The following is a 19517-nucleotide window of genomic DNA, read 5'->3' as shown; positions in this document are numbered from 1 at the left end:
GTTTCTGGGAACTTGTGGGTCCAAAACAAGAGGACTTTGAACTTGTAGAAATTTCTAATCATGGCGAGATCCAAACAAAGGAAAATGATCCAGTTGGGTGAGAAAAGATAAGACCACACCTCTGCACATGATGGTGATGGTGGTGGTGGTGGTGGTGGTGTTGAAGTGGACGGACCGGGACTCCCTATCGACCGCACCATCAACTGTTATCTCAGCCAAGATCAATGCGAACGCTTATGCAACATTCCCCCACCTGATCGATTAATCGGGATGTGTAGTCATGCGCGTCAACCTTGCCAGCGTCGAGTCAAGTGCTGGGACTCCACTTCCCGGCAGCCCCCGCAGCGGCTCTCCGCCTGCCTCCGCGATCACTCTCACTAGTTGGCCGCTCGGCGCTGCGTGTAGTTCAGTCCACTTGGAAATCTGCTCATGATTCACTTCATTAATAAATAAACAGTTGGGGTGTCATGGCGGAATCTGCAGCGTGTCCCGCTTTCCGGCTCGGGAGACCGCGTTACGACCAGGTAGGCTCGGATTTTTCATCATGCATCAGTGACACTTGGCGTGTTTTTCTCACGCACTCGGTGTGTGTGTGTGTGTGTGTGTGTGTGTGTGTGTGTGGGGGGGGGGGGGGCATCCTCCGCCCCGCTCCCCCTCCGTGCCGGATCGTCCGGATGCTGCCACTTTTAATGACGGACAAAGTTGCTTTGATGAGCGATGACGACCCGATTCTTTTGTTTCGGAACCGGTGCAACTTTCAGCGGTTGGAGAACTTCACAGTGGGATGCGTTAATTCGGCCAAGGGTTACCGCGGATCCTGTCACAGTGTCTGTGTCAGCTGTGAGAGGTCACATGGAGACCTAAACGGTGGCAGTACTGTTATTACAATGGTTTTAATTTGAACACTTTAATTAATTAATTCATTATCATGTCATTATTATTATTTTTAATATATATATATTTTTAAAAAAAAATATTTTTTCTGTAACTTTTTTTTTTTTTTTTTTTTTACTATTATAGCTGCTTGTGATTCTCCTTTGTTTTTCTGCTATGACACTATTATAAAGGCACCTTGTTTTGACAAATGCACCCCGCCCCGCCTCCGTTTCAAACCATTTAATGCATCTTCAGGATGTCAATGAACTCTCCAGAAATCAGACTTCTCTCCACCCTTGTTTTTGTCTCCTCCCAGACAGGTGCAAGGTCCAAAAAGCAAGCAGTTTCAGCTAAACATGCTGTTTTTTCCTCCTCTTGGAGATCTATACTGTAATTAATTGTGCGAGGCCGCATCACTGGAGCGTGAGATGAAAATTAAAAATCTCAAAATAGGTGTAATGTTGGATCATTAACCCAAAGGCGTAGGCACTTAATGGTGTCATCAGTTTTGCGGTATCGCTCTGACAAGAATATCTTCATGTTGTAGATCATCTTATGGGGGGAAGAACATTGGAAGGTGAAACTGCAGTAAACGTCAGTTCACATCAGCAAGTTTCTGTTCCTTCCTCTCAGACTGTCGTGTTCTTGTTGTCCCCTTCCAAATATGTGGAAGGGCCAACAAAGCATCATAAAGGAAGATGATAAAGCCGAGTGTTTTAGCTGAAGGCTATGAACGCAGGGGTAAATATGCTGCTTTTTGTTATTTGTAAATGAAAACATCTGTTCCTGTAGTTTCATATTTTTGGTGCCGTGTTTTCCCTAATTTTTGATTCAGGAACTAAACCTCTTTTCTGCAGACTGTTGTTAATGCGCCTGGAGTCCAATTTAATTAGATGTCACTCCTTATCTGCAGATCATTAGTCCATTTTCCATCCTCAGAAATGAATTTGCATGCAGCGCTGGGAGATTATGTGACCTTCACGCCGTGTGGCCATGTGGTCACATTGTAACTGAACCACTGGTTAAACTTCCAAGGCTTCGTTTTCAGAGAAGCTGCAGTGTGTGGTGCTCCGTAGTGGATCATTAACTTCAGAATGTTGCGTTGGTGTGAAGTCCGTGTGCAGGTAGTGAAATAAGTCAACTGCTGTGAGCAACCTCAAATATGTTATCTAAAAAAAGCAAAAAACAAAAACCCAAACGTGTGAATAAAATAGCTGAACCTAACATTCCCGCTGCAGCTCCAGGCTCAGCGGTGGTCAGAGGTCATCGTTGGGCCTCTCAGGCCATGTTTGCAGTCAATGTATCAGGTTGGGAATTCATTCACACTTAGAACGGGCCTCTAAGTGATACAAAGATCTGCTGCAGCACTCAATGGGGTATTACTTCATTTTCATCGTTGAGGTAAAATAATTGACAACTTGAACATTGCAATGTGAGGCCAGTCTGGGCTCCAGTGGAAAAACCTCAGGATGCAAAACATAAAAAATACATAAAAGGTCTGCAAAAAAAAAAAAAAAAGCGTATTTAGCCCTGTGTCTCAGAGGGTGGAGCTAACAGCTGGCTCGAAGTGGTGAGAGTTGTGAGTGCCCTTTGTGACATCAAAAGAGGCTGATTTTTTTTTTTTGAAAGCATACATGATTGAAGAAAATGGATGGATGGATCTTCGGGATTCGGAAAGTGAATTGAACCACCTGAATCTGCAAAAGGCCAAAAAATCTCCAGCAAAATATTCAGAGGATGTGAAACAAACATCAGGATGGTGCAAAAATAACGGCAGGGATATAAAACAGTCGCGGCAACAAAACGCTGAAGGCACAGAACAACCACAAACGCCACTGCTGAGCCCTGCGGAGATGCATCAACGTGCAGAAGCAAAAGGAGGAAGAAGAAGAAGAAGAGGAAAAGCCACACAGATTGACCCCGGCTCCGCATTTCTATTCCTGACGTGTCGCACTTCTCCCCCGCTCCGGCATCTTCCCCTACTGAACCCTTTTTTTTTTCCTTCCTTTTTCCATCCTGTCGTCCTCCAAACCTGAGCTCGGCGTCGGGGTCGGCGAAGGCGATGTAACACTTTCGCTTCCTTGCGTCAAAACGAGGCCAGTCCTTGAGTGAGCGCGCAGCCGTCTGCGCCTTGTTGCCGTCTCTCCAGGGAGCCCAGACTCATGCATAATTAAAGCTGCTCCTCACGTGCATCCCGTCTCCTCCTGCCCCGACGCTTACGAAACGGCGCTGCGGCACATACGGCCTGTCGGAGGAGGAAGAAGAGGAGGAGGAAGGGGTGGAGACGGGGAGCGAATCGCAGAAATGTCACAGATGTAGCAGGTTTTCACTTCAGGAGGAAGACACGTCGCCTCCTTGTCAGTTCTCTCCCGTCTGACTGCTAAGCAGATCATTAAAATGTGGACATGTTGGTTCCACTGTGTGTGTGTTTTCCCCCCCTCCAGGCATTCATAACTGATAAATGTCTCTGAAGGGGGAATGTGAGTGAAGTTGCCATGCTTGGTTTTTTTTTTCCCCCTCTATGCCCATCTGCTTTGCCAAAGAGTCTTTTGGCTCAAAGTGCTGCTGGGCCCTTTTCACATGGTTGGCACACAAACACGCACACAAAAACACACACACACAAACACACACACACACACGCACACACACATGCTCACACGTCTATTGGCATGCTGCTGGGGACGGTTAACACAATGGAAGGAGAGAGGGAGTGCTTGACCGGCAGCTCTACCAGGGGAGAGAGAGTGAGAGGGGGAGGGAGAGAGAGAGAGAGAGAGAGAGAGAGAGAGAGTGCGAGAGAGAGAGAGGGAGTGAGAGAGAGAGAGAGTGCGAGAGAGGGAGTGAGAGAGAGAGAGAGAGAGATGGAGAGAGAGAGGGAGAGAGAGATGGAGAGAGAGAGAGGGAGTGAGAGAGAGAGAGAGAGAGAGATGGAGAGAGAGAGAGAGGGAGAGATGGAGAGAGAGAGGGAGAGAGAGATGGAGAGAGAGAGAGGGAGTGAGTGAGAGAGAGAGAGGGAGAGAGAGATGGAGTGAGTGAGGGAGGGAGAGAGAGTGCAAGGGTATTTAAATGAAATCTTTTTTTATCATTATTAAAAAAAAAAAACTTTTTTTTGGAAAGTTTCAGTGAGTCATAAAATAAATGCTTTTACGAATTTATACACATTTGACATCAATGTTGTGCTGAATGATGAAATGCAATGTACATAATAGAAGATGCCACTGTGCTGAAGGCTGATGATTGAAAACACGTCGAGTGAGTTGTAAATACGTGGTCTTTTTGCAGGGTTGCTTCCTCGGCCGTCTGAGACACTTCGTTGACATCATCGACCCCAGCACCCTGTTTGTGTCCGAGGTAAACCCCTCCCACTGCGACACTGTGCGCGCGTGTCGCTCAGAGATGCGCGGACCCTGAAGGTTGTTTGTGTTGCTGCGCACGTGCGAGCGCATAACTTCACATGGTCGAATTCCAGTTTGGCAAATATCATTTGATCATATCTAGTCCTGCTTTCCTAAACATCTACCAATGGATGGATTATTTTCAGCCAACAGTGCAAAAGTCAGAATTTTAATTTTAATCATTTAAAATATTTGATCAGCAAAGATTTTAACGGTTCCTTGAAGAAATGCGCTTATACCATTCATTTATTCATTCATTCATTCATTCATTCATTCTTTGTAACAAGTTGTCACAAAGACTGTTTCTAATTAATTTGTGTTTCTTTTCTAAAGATCCACGTACATTTTTCTTAAGATAATTAGAATGATTGTTTTTTATTTCATAAAAGACAATTTCTCCTCTCCACTCCACTTTCTTACAGACAGAGTTGAAAGCGAGCATCAAGCTGCTGGATGATTACAAAGATGGGAAGCTCCCACCCGGAGTCTCAGACCATCAGGTGAGTCCCCCCTGGTGACGGAGAGAACTGAGGTCATTTGGAAAAAGTCGCTAAAAGCGTTTCTCTGCCCGTGCAGCTGTGGAAAGCCCAGAAGATCAAGCAGGTAAGTGGTTGGCCGCGGCATTTCTGCCGGGGTTCTAATTACACCTGCAGCCTGTGGCCTCCTGACATCATGGGGATGATGTCACGCTCTGTGCACACAGGCCATCATTCACCCCGACACAGGAGAGAAGATCTTCATGCCATTTCGAATGTCAGGTACGAGCTCAGATGAAGATCTTTGCGGCTGAAAATTCCGCTTTTCTCTCAGTTTGATTTTTTATCCCCCCCCATCAGTCGTTCTGTCCTTTCTGCATTTAACCACCATCTCTTGGCTCGTGCAGGTTATGTACCATTTGGAACTCCGATTGTAAGTTTCATATGGAGATCATGCATCGTTCTTGCCACACATTTCACTGGGCTTTAGCCGGATGTGTAGACGTCCCTTTTTTTTTACACATTGTATTTGGGGGCGGATGAAATGAGACTTTGACTTATTTTGAGCCAAAATAAGTTCCTATTCCCTGGTCTCATTTAGGTCATCGGCCTCCTCCTCCCAAATCAGACAGTGGTGTCTACCATTATATGGCAGGTACAGTATGGCCACTCATTGTTAAACCATTGCATTTTTCTGTACATTGTGGCCTTACAGAGAGCAGATCTTGACATGAACAGAAAACTGGTTTCTGCCTTGTTCACACTCCCCGCCTCTCTCACTCCTACCCCCTCACACATCCTCTCCTCTGTTGCTATTTCTTCAACAATTTATTCCTTCCCCATTTCTTCTTCTCGGCAGTGGCTGAACCAGAGTCATAATGCCTGTGTGAATTACGCAAACCGCAATGCCACAAAGGTAAATGAGCTTCACACTGGGAAGATTTTTGCAGGCTTTGTTCGAGCTTTATTCAATCCACATCCAGACTGTTGTTTTGTTTTTTTCAGTTTAGTTTTTTTGGTTGATTTTGCAGAAATTGTATTTTTGGTTGGCTGGTACAAAATTTGATGGGCCGTCTTTTCCCAGGAAACGGAATTAATAGTAGAATAACTTGAAGGAGAAACAAACTGACAGACTGTGGAAATCTGCCCTTTCACTATTAGATTCTGCATGACAAGGACACTAGCAGCAGAACACTGCCGGTACAACTTGTTCCATTGGCAGAGCTCAGTTCAGGCTGTGCTCAACAGTGAAAAAGCAAAGGTTTCTATTGGCTTCCAGTTCCAATCGTTTTAATTAGATTAAACTCTCATAACAGGCAAACAGTAGATGAGTTTAGTATTCATTTCTTCTTTAAAAAAAAAAAAAAAAAAGTGCTGATGAAAATATATATTTGCTGAAACATGAATGAGCGAGACAGTTACTAGTGTGGATGGCACTGATCAGTCCAGGTCCATCACTGGCTGCACGCCCAGGTCAGCATTTATTTGGAAAACTCTGATAATGTGAAGTAAAATCAGAATGTTTTGTATTTGGGCTGACATGTTGAGTTTTCCATTATGAACTTTTCTCCCGGCTCAGCCGACGCCAACGTCCAAGTTTCTGCAGGGCTACGTCGGAGCTGTGACCAGCGCCGTGTCACTTGCAGTGAGTATGTTTGTCATTCAGCAACATCAGCGCGTTTTATTTCAACTTCACTCAATTTTCATTGCAACGTTTTCAGAAAAGGGAGCAGAGCTAGTACATTTAAGATGCTGTGTTTCCTTTTTTGGCCTTCACGCAGAAAAACGGAGGCTTTCTCAATAATTGAATGTGCCTTGCTTCTAGGTTGGGCTGAATCTGCTCATTCAGAAGGCCAACAAGCTGAGTCCTGCCACCAGAATGATAATACAGAGATTCGTCCCCTTCCCAGCTGTAGGTAGGTTTTCAAAGGAGTCAGTGTGATGGTGCTGTCTTTGGTAAATATTTATGCACTCAGAAATAAGGGCCCGTTTACACGAAGATAGGTTTATCTGAAAACGCAGCAATATTGAGTCGGTACGGCCTTGCGTTTACACAAAGCCACCATTTTCACTGAAACTGCACTTCTTTTTTTTTTCCGAAAAACTCTCCTCAGTCGTCTGTTTCAAAAAAATCTGCCCCTAAGTTGCCTGGAAATACACTCTTGTCTTCCATGGCAGATTTTCTCCTCTTTTTTTCTGTGAAGATGTATCAAATTGTAGAAGCCGCTTGTTTTTATTCTTAAAGCCACAGCAAACATCTGTAACGTGGGCTTGATGAGACACACGGAGCTGTCCGAGGGCATCGACGTGTTGGACGACGACGGGAATGTGGTGGGATCCTCCAAAATCGCTGCAAGACACGTGAGTAGCCTCCCACGTGTGGTTGCTAAGTGCTCTCACACCCGCCGCTGAAGTTTTTCATTTATAACTGTTGTTTTGAAAACATATTTATTTCATGCTCGGCTCCTGTAAAACTGACATCCGTCTGACCTGGTGACAGAGAAAGTGAAGTGAGACTTACTGCTGTGCTGGAGGTGAAGTGTGTGCACAATGTTTCCCCAGGCCATCACGGAGACGGCCTTCACACGCGTCATTCTGCCCATGCCCATCTTTGTGCTGCCCCCCATCATCATGTCCTACCTGGAGAGGTCAGTACAGAAATACGCTGGTGCCTGCAAGTGACAATGACTTCTACCAGCTGCGTTTCCATGACAGTTTGTTTTTTCGCAAAATAAAAGCGACATTTCTAAAATTTCGACAAAGTGCAATTGCGATTTGCAGGCGTTTCCATTGAATGGTGTGAAGCGCATAAGCCGTCGTTTGTTTGCTGTCAAGAATGGTTGCCATGAGGGACATATTTTGAATGAAATGTAAATTAAAGTGACGCTAGCCGGTCAGTCTAACAATCATGCAACTAGCAGCTTTACTAGAGTCCACAATGAAAATACAAGTTCTAGGTATAAGTTGTATGCAAAAATAACATGAAAAAAGTAACTTGAAATAATGAATATTGAAAATGGAATATTGTAGATTTATCGACACCCTTACAAAATAATGGCATCCTTCATTTTTTTTTTTAAGTCTTCCTTATTAAACACAAAGAACAAAACTCAATTTGTCAAAAATGACTTGGACTATTAAGCCAGGAAGTTGATAATGTGTTTTTACAGACTAATCAGTATCATTGTGTTTGCTGCACGACAGCAGAAAGCATCAAACCCTGATCACAGATTCAGGATGATTCTCTGAACCTGCTAAAAAAAAACAAAAAAAAACCCCCAACTGCTACCTCTCCAAATCCAAACACGTTTCCTCTGCCTCCAGCTCCAAAAATAACTCGCACCAGTCACCGGGGACGCGTCCACACACAAAGCTGACGTCTCCCCTTTTATCCCTCTCTCGACTGGCGCAGGCTGCAGTTCCTGCGGAGCAACCGCAGACTGATGCTGCCCATCCACAGCACCGTGTGCCTGGCCACCTTCGCCCTCTCGCTGCCTGTGGCCATCAGCCTCTTCCCCCAGATGTCTCAGGTACAGTGCGGCTTCGCTCCGGCTGACCTCCCAACGCTGCCGATTTGCACAGCAGATGGCGCGGGGAGCAGCTGGGAAAGATGAATCGCATTACTTATACACCAGTTACACAGCCTTTCCGCGCATGTGCTCACGTTGTGCCTTTTCGAAATTAGTCTTCTCTCCCGTGCCATTCAAATTTGTTTCTAGCCTGACATGGCCCATGTTACACACATATGCACACATTTTCAGAGCTCTAGTTGCAAACACAGGCATCGAGGGAGGAGCCTCACCTGATCAGCTATTCTAAAAAAAAAAAAACAACTTTATGCATGTGTTGTAGGGACCTTTCTCTGTGTGGAAGGAGACTAAAACAAGGTTGTTTCAGAGGGTAGAGCCAACATCTGGCTGGGGGTGGTCACTACCATGGGAGGGTGTCAGTATGACATCACAAAGGCTGAGCACTGAAGTAAAAGATAGACTTCTATTGCACTGCTTACAGATGCATTATTTTGGGTAGTTTGTGCCCTTTATGACAAATGACAGATTTACAGTGCAGCATTTTCAGCACACAAGTGCAGACAATAAAATGTATTTTTCAACTCCTAAGGTGTTCACTTACAGGATGGGAGACACAGACAATGCACGGACGCAGTGAATTTTAATATCAGTTTTAATATGGCACCTCTAATGACCTCACAGACAAGTCGAGATAAAATTTTATTTTCACTCTTTTCTACTTTTTTCCCTCCAGATTGAGGTTTCTCTCTTGGAGCCGGAGATCGCCATGGCAACAGGATGCAAGGTGGTGACCTACAACAAGGGCTTATGATTAATGTTGGTGGCATGAAAAAAGGAGCCAAAAGGACAGAGAGGAGTGTCCTGGAAATAGACTTCAGGTAGAAACCACAGGGGGCATCACAGCACAGCCTGTAGGATGTCATCCACTAATGCAGGGTATCTAAACCTTTTTCTAGATTATATACATTGACAGACACAAGTATCTACCGCGGACTACTGAGTCTTCAACATTATTTTGTTCCTGCTTTTAAGGGAACTATAAGACGGTGTTGCCGAAAAACAGTAATTATTAAATAACTACGAAATGTGAATCTTTGAAACTACTCATTTTATTTTCCTGTTTAACATGTATTTAAACATGTAAGACATTACTGTGTGGCATTCTCTCACAACTGACATCTGCTGCACTTGACCAAATGCCAAAGGTGTAGAAACACATGTCACGTAAACAAGCAATACAACTGGGAATACATCACTATAATAATCCCTTTTAACGTCATGCACCTTTTTAGTACAGGTTACATGTGGCATTGTTTTTACTGTAGTTGCAAACTGTGACGCTGATATTCATACCTAACACATAAAAACACAAAAATATCAGGCAGAATGTCTCAAAATAAGCTATTGAGAGTTTTTGTTAATGTGATTACCATGTTAAAATGAACATCATGTCAACAGTGAAGGTTTTTTTTAATGCCCCCTTGTGCTCAAACAAAGTAATACACTCGTAGTAATGCTTCAGCCTCAGAAGTGTTCTCATCAAGCACAGGTGATGTTGGCGCCAATGCAACGTTTTGTGCAAAACCGTCCAGTTAATTGTAATGTTCAACTGCTGCAGTGAGCCTGTTAAATCCTATGGTGCTGGTTTTTCTTGAAGGAATATGACAACACTGGATTTTGCAGTTGTGTTTGTGCAGAGATCCGTAGGCCAGATCAGTTTTGCATGCCAAGACTTTCGCCATAATTATGTGAAGCCACATGGTTCGTAGCGTTTTACTGATCTACTGACAGTTTCTTAACCACTGTTTTATGTTTGGTGATTCTTTGTACTTTATAAAGTAAAAACCCTTAAATATGACTGTAACTGATATGCATTATAACTTGTAATACCAGTATTTCAAATGTATTTCTAATAATTTGTACAGTCTCCTTATATGAAATGATTCAATGTTTACCAGTACGTGATACATTGAACTGTATCATCTGAAGACATTAACATATAATAAATACATTTTCCGTGATCAATGTTGTGAGGCCTTGGTAGGTATGTGAGTTATTGGTGTCTGTGGTTCAAATTCCGCCTTTGACCAAGCGGCAAGAGCGCGTCAGCAGCTCCCACATTGTGCGAGGACTTTGCTGTGTATTTACTGTAAGCTTAAACAGCAAAAAATAAATAGATTATTCAATATTTCTATTCACGTTTTCATCACAAAAACAAATAATGAATGAATGATTTATTTTTTCTTATTTTTTCAGTATATGAAATTATTTCAAGGTTCTCTATAAACTAACTAACTAATGAGATGGCTTATTCGATGCTTGCAGAAAAGAAAAAAAAAACATTTTAATTTGATATTTAAAAAAAATAAAATAATAATAATCAAAAAGCTGAAACCTGTTGTGACCTTGTTCCAGTTCCTGAGTCGCTTCTTCCTCTTTTTTTTGAAACGGCCACTTCGCCTGAGCTTTTTCGGCTGTGTTTTTACAATAACGCCGGTTCATGCACCATCGCTGATTGGCTCTTTTCCATTGCCTCTCATCCCTCTCCATAACCTCTAAACCAATCAGAAGCAAGTAGAGGCGGGTCTTTCGTAAACTCTCAACTACAACCATAACCGTCCCCCAAAGGCGTTTTCTCGTCATCATAAGTATGACATAACTATATGATTACTTTCGGGTTCCAAGAGACTCTCCAAGAGATTCCCCCCGACTGTTGTCACCGTTTGCATCAGTGAATGGGCGATACACTTCACAACTCCTCCACTAGAGGCCACTGCAGGCTACACCTACAGATAAACTCCGTCAGGGTCCGAGTTGAAAGGGGAAAGGCCGTCTGGGAAACATGGCGGCCCACCTGGATGACATGTTTTCCTTCTGCGTGGAACCCGGCAAAGTTTCCGCCAGCGTCGAAGTCCGTTTCATAGACAACATCAAGGTATTTTTTTTTTTTACACTATCTAGTTCCGATAGAGCTGTGGTTTAAGAGCTTGGAAGAAGCGAAGAAGAGGCAAGGCGGCGAAGAAGCGACATGCCGGCGTGTAGGCTCCCACAGCAGGAGCTGTGGCGAGGAAAGTGGATGGGTTGCACCAGCATCGCCAAAGCGTTTAAATGACAAGGACCGAGATGCTTTTTTTTTTTTTTTTTTTAGACGAAACGGGAGCAGGCAAGGCTAAAACCTGCAGCAAACGTGGAGCCGGTGACCGGGTTTGACAGCTAGCTGTCGTCAGCAGTCTGCAGCTAATGCAGTCCAGCATCAATCAGTGCTTTTGCTTTGAACCACGGCTATGTGTTATTTATTTATTTTTGCTTCATCTGGAAGCTTCTGAAGAGATGTGTGCTGCTCTGCAGGGACAAGATGAGCATGGATAAGAGATTCTGACAGTGGTGCGTTTGCTGTTTCTCTCAGGGTAAAGGTCTGTTTGCCAGAAGGAGCATCAGGAAAGGAGAAACAGTTTTCTTCGAGCGTCCTGTGGTTTCGGCCCAGTTCCTGTGGAATTCACTGTATAAATACAAAGGTAGGAGGATATCTTAGGTTTGGGATGTGCATATTTTGCTTAAAGACTGCTGCTTCTTGGTGTTATTTCACGCTAGTACTAAACATGAAGTAGTTATGTGTCTCGTCTCCCTATTATAGTTTATATTCAATAAGTGTTTTGCCTTTGACAGAAGGCTGACTTCAAGCAATACTCAAAACGCAGAGGTCTCCGGTGGCTTTTCTCTTTACCGCTTCTCCTTTAATTCGACGCCTATAGCCTGTGAGTACTGTCTGCGCGCTCTGGAGACTGCGGAGGAGAATGCCAGGAGACTCAGCGGCATCCCCGCCCTCAGCCTCCCACACCAGGAGCTGTGCCGAGTCCGACCAGAGCTGCACCAGGCCTGCCCGCAGTGCCAGGTCGGGAAGACGGTTGATTGGGAGCGGAAGCGTTTGGAAAAGTGTTCAGATTGATGAATGAATGAATGAGTATATATACTGAGCTCTACTGAGCTCATGATCGTCTCTGTCTCTCCCCCGCAGGTGATGTACTGCAGCAGTGAGTGCCGGCAGGCTGCAGCCGACCAGTATCACCGGGTTCTGTGTTTAGGTCAGTCTCAGGAAGATCCAGACCATCCCATCAACAAACTCAAAGATGCCTGGAGGTAAGATGTCATTTCGGCTCGATTCGGCCAGCGCTGGTAAATGTGCACCATGCTTACTTCTCAAAATATTTCAACTTAAATGAAGATTACATGTCTTCTCTGCAGAAGTATGCATTACCCCCCCGAGACCTCCAGTATTATGCTAATGGCCAAAATGGTGGCTTTAGTCAAGCAGGTGAGTTCAGCTTGGTAGTGACAGCCCAAGGCTCTGACGATGGGCAACATTGAACCTGGTGGCAAGTCGCAGTGCTTTGGTGCTGGCCTGAACCAAAGAAAATGAAGCTGAAAAAGTGAAACTCTGAAAATGCCACTTAGTTCTGAGAAAACCTCCACTTCTCCAACATCCACAGTATTTTCTTTAGCAGCAGCTTGGCTCACTTTTGCTGGCTTTTTGAGCGTTTGAAGGCACCGTGCAGCTGCCACGTCCTCGTTTTGCAGTAACTGAAAGGGAGCTCATTGGTTATAGAATGCTAAAAGTGAAAAAAACCTAAAAAAGTAGCACGTTGGCAAAGTAGTTTTGTGATGTTGTGTACATGAACTGTGTTTTCATCGTGTACTCCAGTCCAAAGACAAAGCACGCTGGCAGAAGCTGTTCTCGCACTTCTGCAGCCGGGCAGCCAATGAGGAGGAGGAGATCGCCCATAAGCTCCTGGGAGAACAGTTCAGAGTGAGTCTCCACCGTGTAGTTCAAGTGTGAAATGGAGCTGATGCAAACTAGTGCTCGCCACAGCTGTTCCAGTAGAACTCGCCAGCGTGACGATGTTGTTCCTCTTGGACTCAGGTTCTAATTCCTGCTGCGCTGTTTGTATCTGTCCACTGTCGTTTCCCTGCAGGGACAGTTGGCCCTGTTACACAACCTTTTCAAAGCAGCACTTTACGACGAGGATCTCAGTCGGGTAAGAGACACCCGCCTGCATCCCCCTTTAATGTATTGCAGTGTTTTTAAACAATACACTCGTTATTCTGTGCTTTAAGTATAAGTAGTTTAATGGAAGCAAGAGGAAATCTGCTCTGCTGTTTTATTGGCATTAGTTGAAATGACAGCTTGTCCACCAGATGGCAGCATTGGCTCAGTTCAAAAGTGTGGCCTTGTTGGAAGGAGGGAAAAGTCACAGTTTCGGCCGAATTAATGTAAAATCAAGTGTAAAAAAACATGAATTTTCACTCTATCCACAGGTATTCAACAAATCATTTATTATTTAAAGCAGTTTCTTTTTCAATATGAACACTTTTGCACCAGTCAGTTGGTATTTCAGTGACTTTTCAAAGCTGCAGCTGTTTTTCAGAAGATTACTTGATGGCAAGTTTTGGCTCAAGACATCTAGAAATTCCATTTAGGAGCAAATGTCTACACAGCACTTAAACAAAGTGATCTGCATACCCCCTCTCTGAGAAGCGCTGCTAAGGTCAAAGGTCGCAGACAATACACCCCTGTTATATTAAGCGTACTGTGCCGGGCGGCTCCTTGGCAAGGAGCTCTCATTTCCTATTGCCTTTGCTGGTTGCGTGGCAACCTCCCACTGATGGCAAGCATCCAGGAAGTCGCCGAGCGCACTTAAGCAAAAGTCACACACGCGTTGTAAACCGCTTCTAATGACTCCATCCTGGTGGATGATAGACAAGTTCCTACTGCTGGACAGATGCGTATTGTTAACCGGCCTCACTCTGCAGGATGCTAGGCTAACAGCCTGCGCGCTGCTACCGTGACCTGTGTCTTTTCTTTTCAGCAAATAATAAACCGTCCAAAAGGTTCTGATTGAAATGACAAAAAAAGACAAATAGTAGATGGTTTTACAATTAAAAGACCTTAACGCTAAAGATCTTTTTTTTTTTTTTTTTGCTCTGCCGAATTTTAATAGGAATAATATCCCCCGATTCTTCCTGTTTTATCTTAACTTTTTCAGAAATAGCTTTTTCAAAGGTTCACCTCTGATCAGCATCCACCACTCTGCACCTCTTCCAGTAAATCTAGAGAGTCGTTCTTCCGACAGTGAATTCATTCCAGCCGTAGAGATGCTGCATAGTGACCCTGACCTCGCCGTGATGGAGTCCATATGAAACATATACTCCTCTGGCAGGGATCGATAAGTAGAGATATGATTGTGTTGCAGTGGTTTGTGCCCGAGGGTTTCCTGTCCCTGTTCGCTCTGGTGGGAACCAACGGTCAAGGCATCGGTACGAGGTAAACTTTCTCCTCCTGGTCTTCAAAGTTTGATTATTTTTTTTTTAATTTTAATTTTTTAAATGGTCTGAGCTGTGGATGTCTGTCGTTGCCGTGTGTGGTTTCCAGTTCTCTGAGTCAGTGGGTGCACGCCTGCGACGCGCTCGAGCTTCCTGGCCAGCAGAGGGAGCATCTGGACTCGTTCATTGACCAACTGTACAAGGACGTCGACAAAGGTCAGCGCTTTATCTCGGCGGCGCAGCGTCGTCGCGAGCAAATTATTCCTGTCACCGCCGGGCTGATTTGCATGGGTCGCATTGTGCGAGCGAGCGTCCCTCATTGTGCGCGTTTGTCGCGCCGAAGCCAGACGCGCGCCACTTTAACCGTTACGTAAAAAACAGAAGAAGACAGGCGCAATGTATCCTGTGTGTTTGTCCTTGCAGAGACGGGAGACTTCCTGAACTGCGAGGGCTCGGGACTCTTTCTGCTCCAGAGCTCGTGTGAGTGCACGTGACGCCGCCGTCCCGGCCGCTTGTCGCCGCCAATCAGAGCCCGCCTTGACGTGTTGTTGTTCCGAACCCACAGGTAACCACAGCTGCACGCCCAACGCCGAGGTGTCCTTCCCGGACAACAACTTCCTGCTGCAGCTCGCCGCCCTCGGTGACATCAGCGCAGGAGAGGTCAGCTGACACGCCTGGGTTGTGAGTGATAAACAAGAGCGCAGTTGGAGGAGGAGGGGGGGGGGGGCGAGAGGGGGGAGGAGTCGACGGGACAGAACATCCCACTCGAGCCCCCCCCTTTTTTTTTTTTTTGGTTGCGCGCTCCCTTGTCAGGCGGCATTAGACGGCGGAGACTCGGAGGGTTGCAGTGGGTTCGTCAAGCTGTCACAAAGATTGAGAAGCCTCGCGTCCGCGCGGCACAGTAATGTCACAGCAGCTGCACTAGTTTCACTGCACAGCTCCGCTGCCAGTGCGCTTCTGAGGATGGGGGTGGGACGGTGGTCCACGGAGGGGAGGGCGGGGGGTCGCACAGAGTCCAGTGGATGTTCACTGGTGGAAAAATGGAAGCAGCCACAGATCAGGAAGTGATGGGCTGCCGGCCGCGGAGGAATGTGGGCAAATGCCACAACACAAGATGATGCAGCCGAGGGGGCGGCGGCGGCAATGCTTTTGGCCGTCCTGCGTTTCATTTCATTTAAAGATTGGGTCGTAGGAGCGAGGTGAATGTACACATAAAATGGAGTGGGGAAGGAGAAAGAGACGGGCGGGAGAGAAATAAAGTTTTTATTGGCTGAAGGTAAAAAAAAAAAAAAAAAAGATGTGAGAAAACGTCAGATTTATTCTTGAAGAAATAAAGTGTGCGTCCGATTGGTCGCTTGCTGGTTGGCTGGCTGGTTGGCTGGCTGGCTGGCTGGCTGGCTGGCTGGATGTGAGAGTGTTCAGGCATCCTGCGAGCTTCCAGCCTGCAGAGAGACAAACGTGACAAATGAAGTTACCCATCAGTCACTCTGCCTTCTGGCTATAAATTCACCGAGCTAGCTATAAAGTGACCAGCAAGTTAACGGGATTAGCACTTTCAAGGCCAAACTGTTAGCACGGTGGCGGCAGTGAGAGTGATCGGTTAGGACGTGGAGGAGGCGACCTTGGCCGGCAGAGGAAGTAGGAAGCGCCGCCAAAGTTCACTGCGGATCGGAACCCAACCTTTTATTTTTTAAAGTGATGCTTGGTGAAAGTCAGTTAAGGTTGTCACTTTATCCACTAGGGGATTCATTTGTGCTTGGTTCTTAAGTTTTGACTTTATTCCCAAAATGAGGGAACTTTACTATTGTTTTCAGTGAAGGTTGGTGAAAGTGGGGTTCTCACTTCATTAATCCCAGTGGATTTGTCTTTGTTTGGTCAGGAAGACTGTAAAGGTTGCCACTGTACTAAACCCAAGGAGAATTTACAGCATCTTTCAGTTGCACTTCATTCCCAATAGGGAACTTTGTTTGCTATTTTTCTTTAAAAATAAAGATAAATTATTTGAAATAATTCATTCCATTGTCTTGTAGTTTTGCAAAAAAAAAAAAAATCGAAATTGAAAATCGAGTTTTCAAAGAAAAAAAAAAAAAGGTATTTTATTTTTGTCCAGAATCACCCAGACTTACTGTAGAAGTGGGCTCATTCAGGTTTGTCGCAGCCACAGCGCCGACCACCGCATCGGTGCAAATCTCCTTAGCGACTCGGGATGAACTTCACTGTCACTGCACGTTCGTCGGGGTGACGTCGGCCGCTTCTTCTCTTGGATTTCAGGAGATCTGCATCAGCTACCTGGACTGCTGTCAGCGGAACCGCAGCCGTCACAGCAGGCACAAAATCCTTAGGTGAGCCATCGCTGATGCACTGAGTGAACCTCACGGTGTACATTCATATATTTATACACTGTACATATAAATTGGACGCGGGGTCGATGGAAAGCCTTCCAGGCAGTATTAAGCCGTAGTGATGAGCTGCTCTGCATCTGATCACCGCCACCGTGTTGACATTCATTGATCCGCATGACGTCAATCCCAGTAGGAGGAAATCAACTTCTTGTTGTTTTTTATGTAACGTGACATCTTCGTGTGTGTGTGTGTGCGCGCGTCCACCCAGGGAGAACTACCTGTTTGTCTGCTCCTGCCTGAAGTGCGCCTCTCAGTCGGACGAGCTCGACGTGACATCGGAGGAGGAGGAGGACGAGGAGGAGGAGGAGGAGGAGGAGGGCGAGACGGAGGGGGACGAGATGGAGGACGAGATGACGGATGTCTGATGAAAGACTCGGCCGCATTGTTCTCAACCTCTCTCCCACCCCCCCCACCCCCCGCGGCCGAGCGGAAGCCCGGAGGAATAATAATAAAAAAAAAAAAGCACTTCAAATGAGCCTCGCAAGGCTCCCCCCCCCCGAATATAGGACGGCGTGTGCGTTTTTAATATGCGTGTTGAACCAAAACAACCCGTCAGCGGTATGGCTAGGTAGAAGAGACTCTCCCCTCCCTTAACTACACACCGTAACGTGAATGACAGGTGTAGTGAAACGTTGCATTTCAGGTTGCGCGCCGCAGTTAACAGTACACCCAGGTTGTTGTTGTTTACATCCGTCATCAACTTTTTACTGTTAAAAAGCATCTGTATGGAAACATGGAGCTGAGCAAACAAATGTTGACAGTGCTGAGAATAAAAGGCAATACGCTGATTCATTTTACTTGAACATGACGTTGACGTGTCGCGTGCAGTTGTGTTGTGGGCGGCCCAGGTTCGATTCTTGCTCCAGGCGACTGAACCTTACCTTTAAAAAGAAAGTCCAATTTGTTTTTTATATATCTAGAGATACTTGTGTATAGCTCTACCCTCTACTTTGCAGCAGACAGGATAGCTCATTGTGTTAACCTGCTGCTTGTCGTGTGGGAGACCTGGGTTCACTTCCTGGTTGAGGCAACTGGTTGAGACTTTTTTTTTTTTTTTTACTCATCTACTCATGGTAAGACGTTCTCCTACCTCTGCAGTCCAGTGTCAAGACTGACTGTAATGTGGGAGACCCAGGTGCGATTCCTAAACCCTTCACAGTGAAGCAGACAGGACAGCTGACTGGTTTAGACTGCTGACTGTGGTGCGGGAGACCTGGGTTCACGTCCTGGTTGAGGCAACTGATATTTATCCAAGATTTTATCACCATCTATGTATGCTGGATGTACTTAAATACCTCTGCAGTCATCTGACAAGCGGAGTGCATAGCCCAGTGGAGTGAACCACTGACTGTCATGTGGGCGGCCCAGATTTGATTCCTGCCCCAGGCAACTTCCTGTGTGTTTGGGGCTCCTGTGGGACCCAAAGCAAAGTCAGTGTATAGTATCACTTTTTCCAGCAGCCAGGGTTCTTTGGGCTCTAAAAGTCCCTGTTTGTTTCTTCTACTTTCTTCTCATTTCATTATAAAGTCTCATAGAAAGTCCATGGGATTCATTGAACCCATGCACTTGGGTATCGCACCCCGTTGTTTTGTCCACTGAGCTACGCACCGTGCTTCACTTGGGGCTCCAAAGGTTATAGGTAACTCTGTTTAATCCTAACCCTGTTTCACTTAGGTCTATGCTGGTATCTAAGCAACCCCTGGTGTTATCATTAATCATGGGTCAGTCATGAAAAAATTTGAGTCATATTTGAATCTTTCACATTGTTGACCCTTGAACAAAAAACAAAAAAAACAAACAACCCCCCCCCCCCTCCTCTCCCGGCCGACAGTGTATAGTATATTTCCTCCCAATTTTCAGACATGTTGAAATACTGTATACTTGTTTATTGGTTTACTTTACAGAACCTCAAATGATAATTTTAATAAAAGCAAAAAATAGCCCCATCACAGCAGCTACCGAATGATATTCTGCAGTCAGACTGGTGGGATGAATGAATGAGCCATCCTGCAGGAGGCAGCGTCACTGGATTTCCTGCTCCGGTCCCACATGAATCAATAGTGCAAGAATCCCTGTAATCACAAATCCCAGTTTTTATCTTTCTCTGCGGCAAGGCAGACGAAAGGGAAATATCGAATGCGTCAACGCAATCCTCAGTGTGACACAAGGGGAGGACGATGGTCGCCCTCACTTCGGCAAACCACAGCCAGAAAGACTTTTCACTGCGTTGGCATAAACCAGTGAAAGCGGACGGCTGTACCATGGGGCTTCCCACAGCTCCTGCTCTTGCGATGTGAGATGCTGGTGTAATACTTGTTCAGCCATTGCATTTTATTCGCAAACTCAAATTGTCTTCCTCATGGGGAGTTTGGGCCTGAATTTTTTTTTTTTTTAATTTACTTTTTTTTTTACAGTTCCTATACTCAATAGCTTTTGCTTTTGCTTTTGCTTTGCAAATGCAGTAATAGAGGCCTGTTGCTGCATGTGAGTGGTTGAAAACCTCTGTTGCCAATGCCAGCC

At 45.4% G+C, this 19517-nt stretch overlaps 2 protein-coding genes across 3 annotated transcripts; both read left to right on the top strand.

The window, feature by feature from the left end:
- Positions 1-341: 341 nt before the first annotated feature.
- sfxn5b (sideroflexin 5b) lies at positions 342-10298 on the top strand. The gene is made up of 14 exons (XM_076012043.1): positions 342-524; positions 4159-4227; positions 4694-4771; positions 4848-4874; positions 4975-5029; positions 5155-5180; positions 5349-5402; positions 5607-5663; positions 6327-6392; positions 6573-6663; positions 6993-7108; positions 7310-7395; positions 8160-8277; positions 9011-10298. Exons 1-14 carry the CDS (start codon positions 468-470, stop codon positions 9086-9088), a joined length of 978 nt encoding a protein of 325 aa, XP_075868158.1. The 5' UTR covers positions 342-467; the 3' UTR covers positions 9089-10298.
- A 767-nt stretch (positions 10299-11065) lies between these two features.
- Positions 11066-17783, top strand: smyd5 (SMYD family member 5). Of its 2 annotated transcripts, none has more exons than XR_012923842.1 (13): positions 11066-11212; positions 11684-11792; positions 12030-12169; positions 12293-12414; positions 12520-12589; positions 12977-13081; positions 13248-13310; positions 14526-14596; positions 14705-14811; positions 15019-15075; positions 15161-15276; positions 16867-16937; positions 17206-17245. XR_012923842.1 is itself a non-coding variant. In XM_076012025.1 (13 exons), the coding sequence occupies exons 1-13, from the start codon at positions 11120-11122 to the stop codon at positions 17360-17362; spliced, it is 1260 nt and encodes a 419-aa protein (XP_075868140.1). In that variant the 5' UTR covers positions 11066-11119; the 3' UTR covers positions 17363-17783. The 2 variants fall into 2 exon arrangements, 1 of the variants encoding a protein (XP_075868140.1); XM_076012025.1 differs by having other exon boundaries at positions 15161-15255; positions 17206-17783.
- Positions 17784-19517: the final 1734 nt, after the last annotated feature.

This window comes from Nelusetta ayraudi, unplaced genomic scaffold (genome assembly GCF_046127955.1).
Source record: "Nelusetta ayraudi isolate G7.1 ecotype Tasmania unplaced genomic scaffold, CSIRO-AGI_Nayr_v1 ptg000005l, whole genome shotgun sequence".
NCBI lineage: Eukaryota > Metazoa > Chordata > Actinopteri > Tetraodontiformes > Monacanthidae > Nelusetta > Nelusetta ayraudi.
Note: the sequence above shows the minus strand (reverse complement) of the source record. Positions and strands in the feature narration are given on the sequence as shown.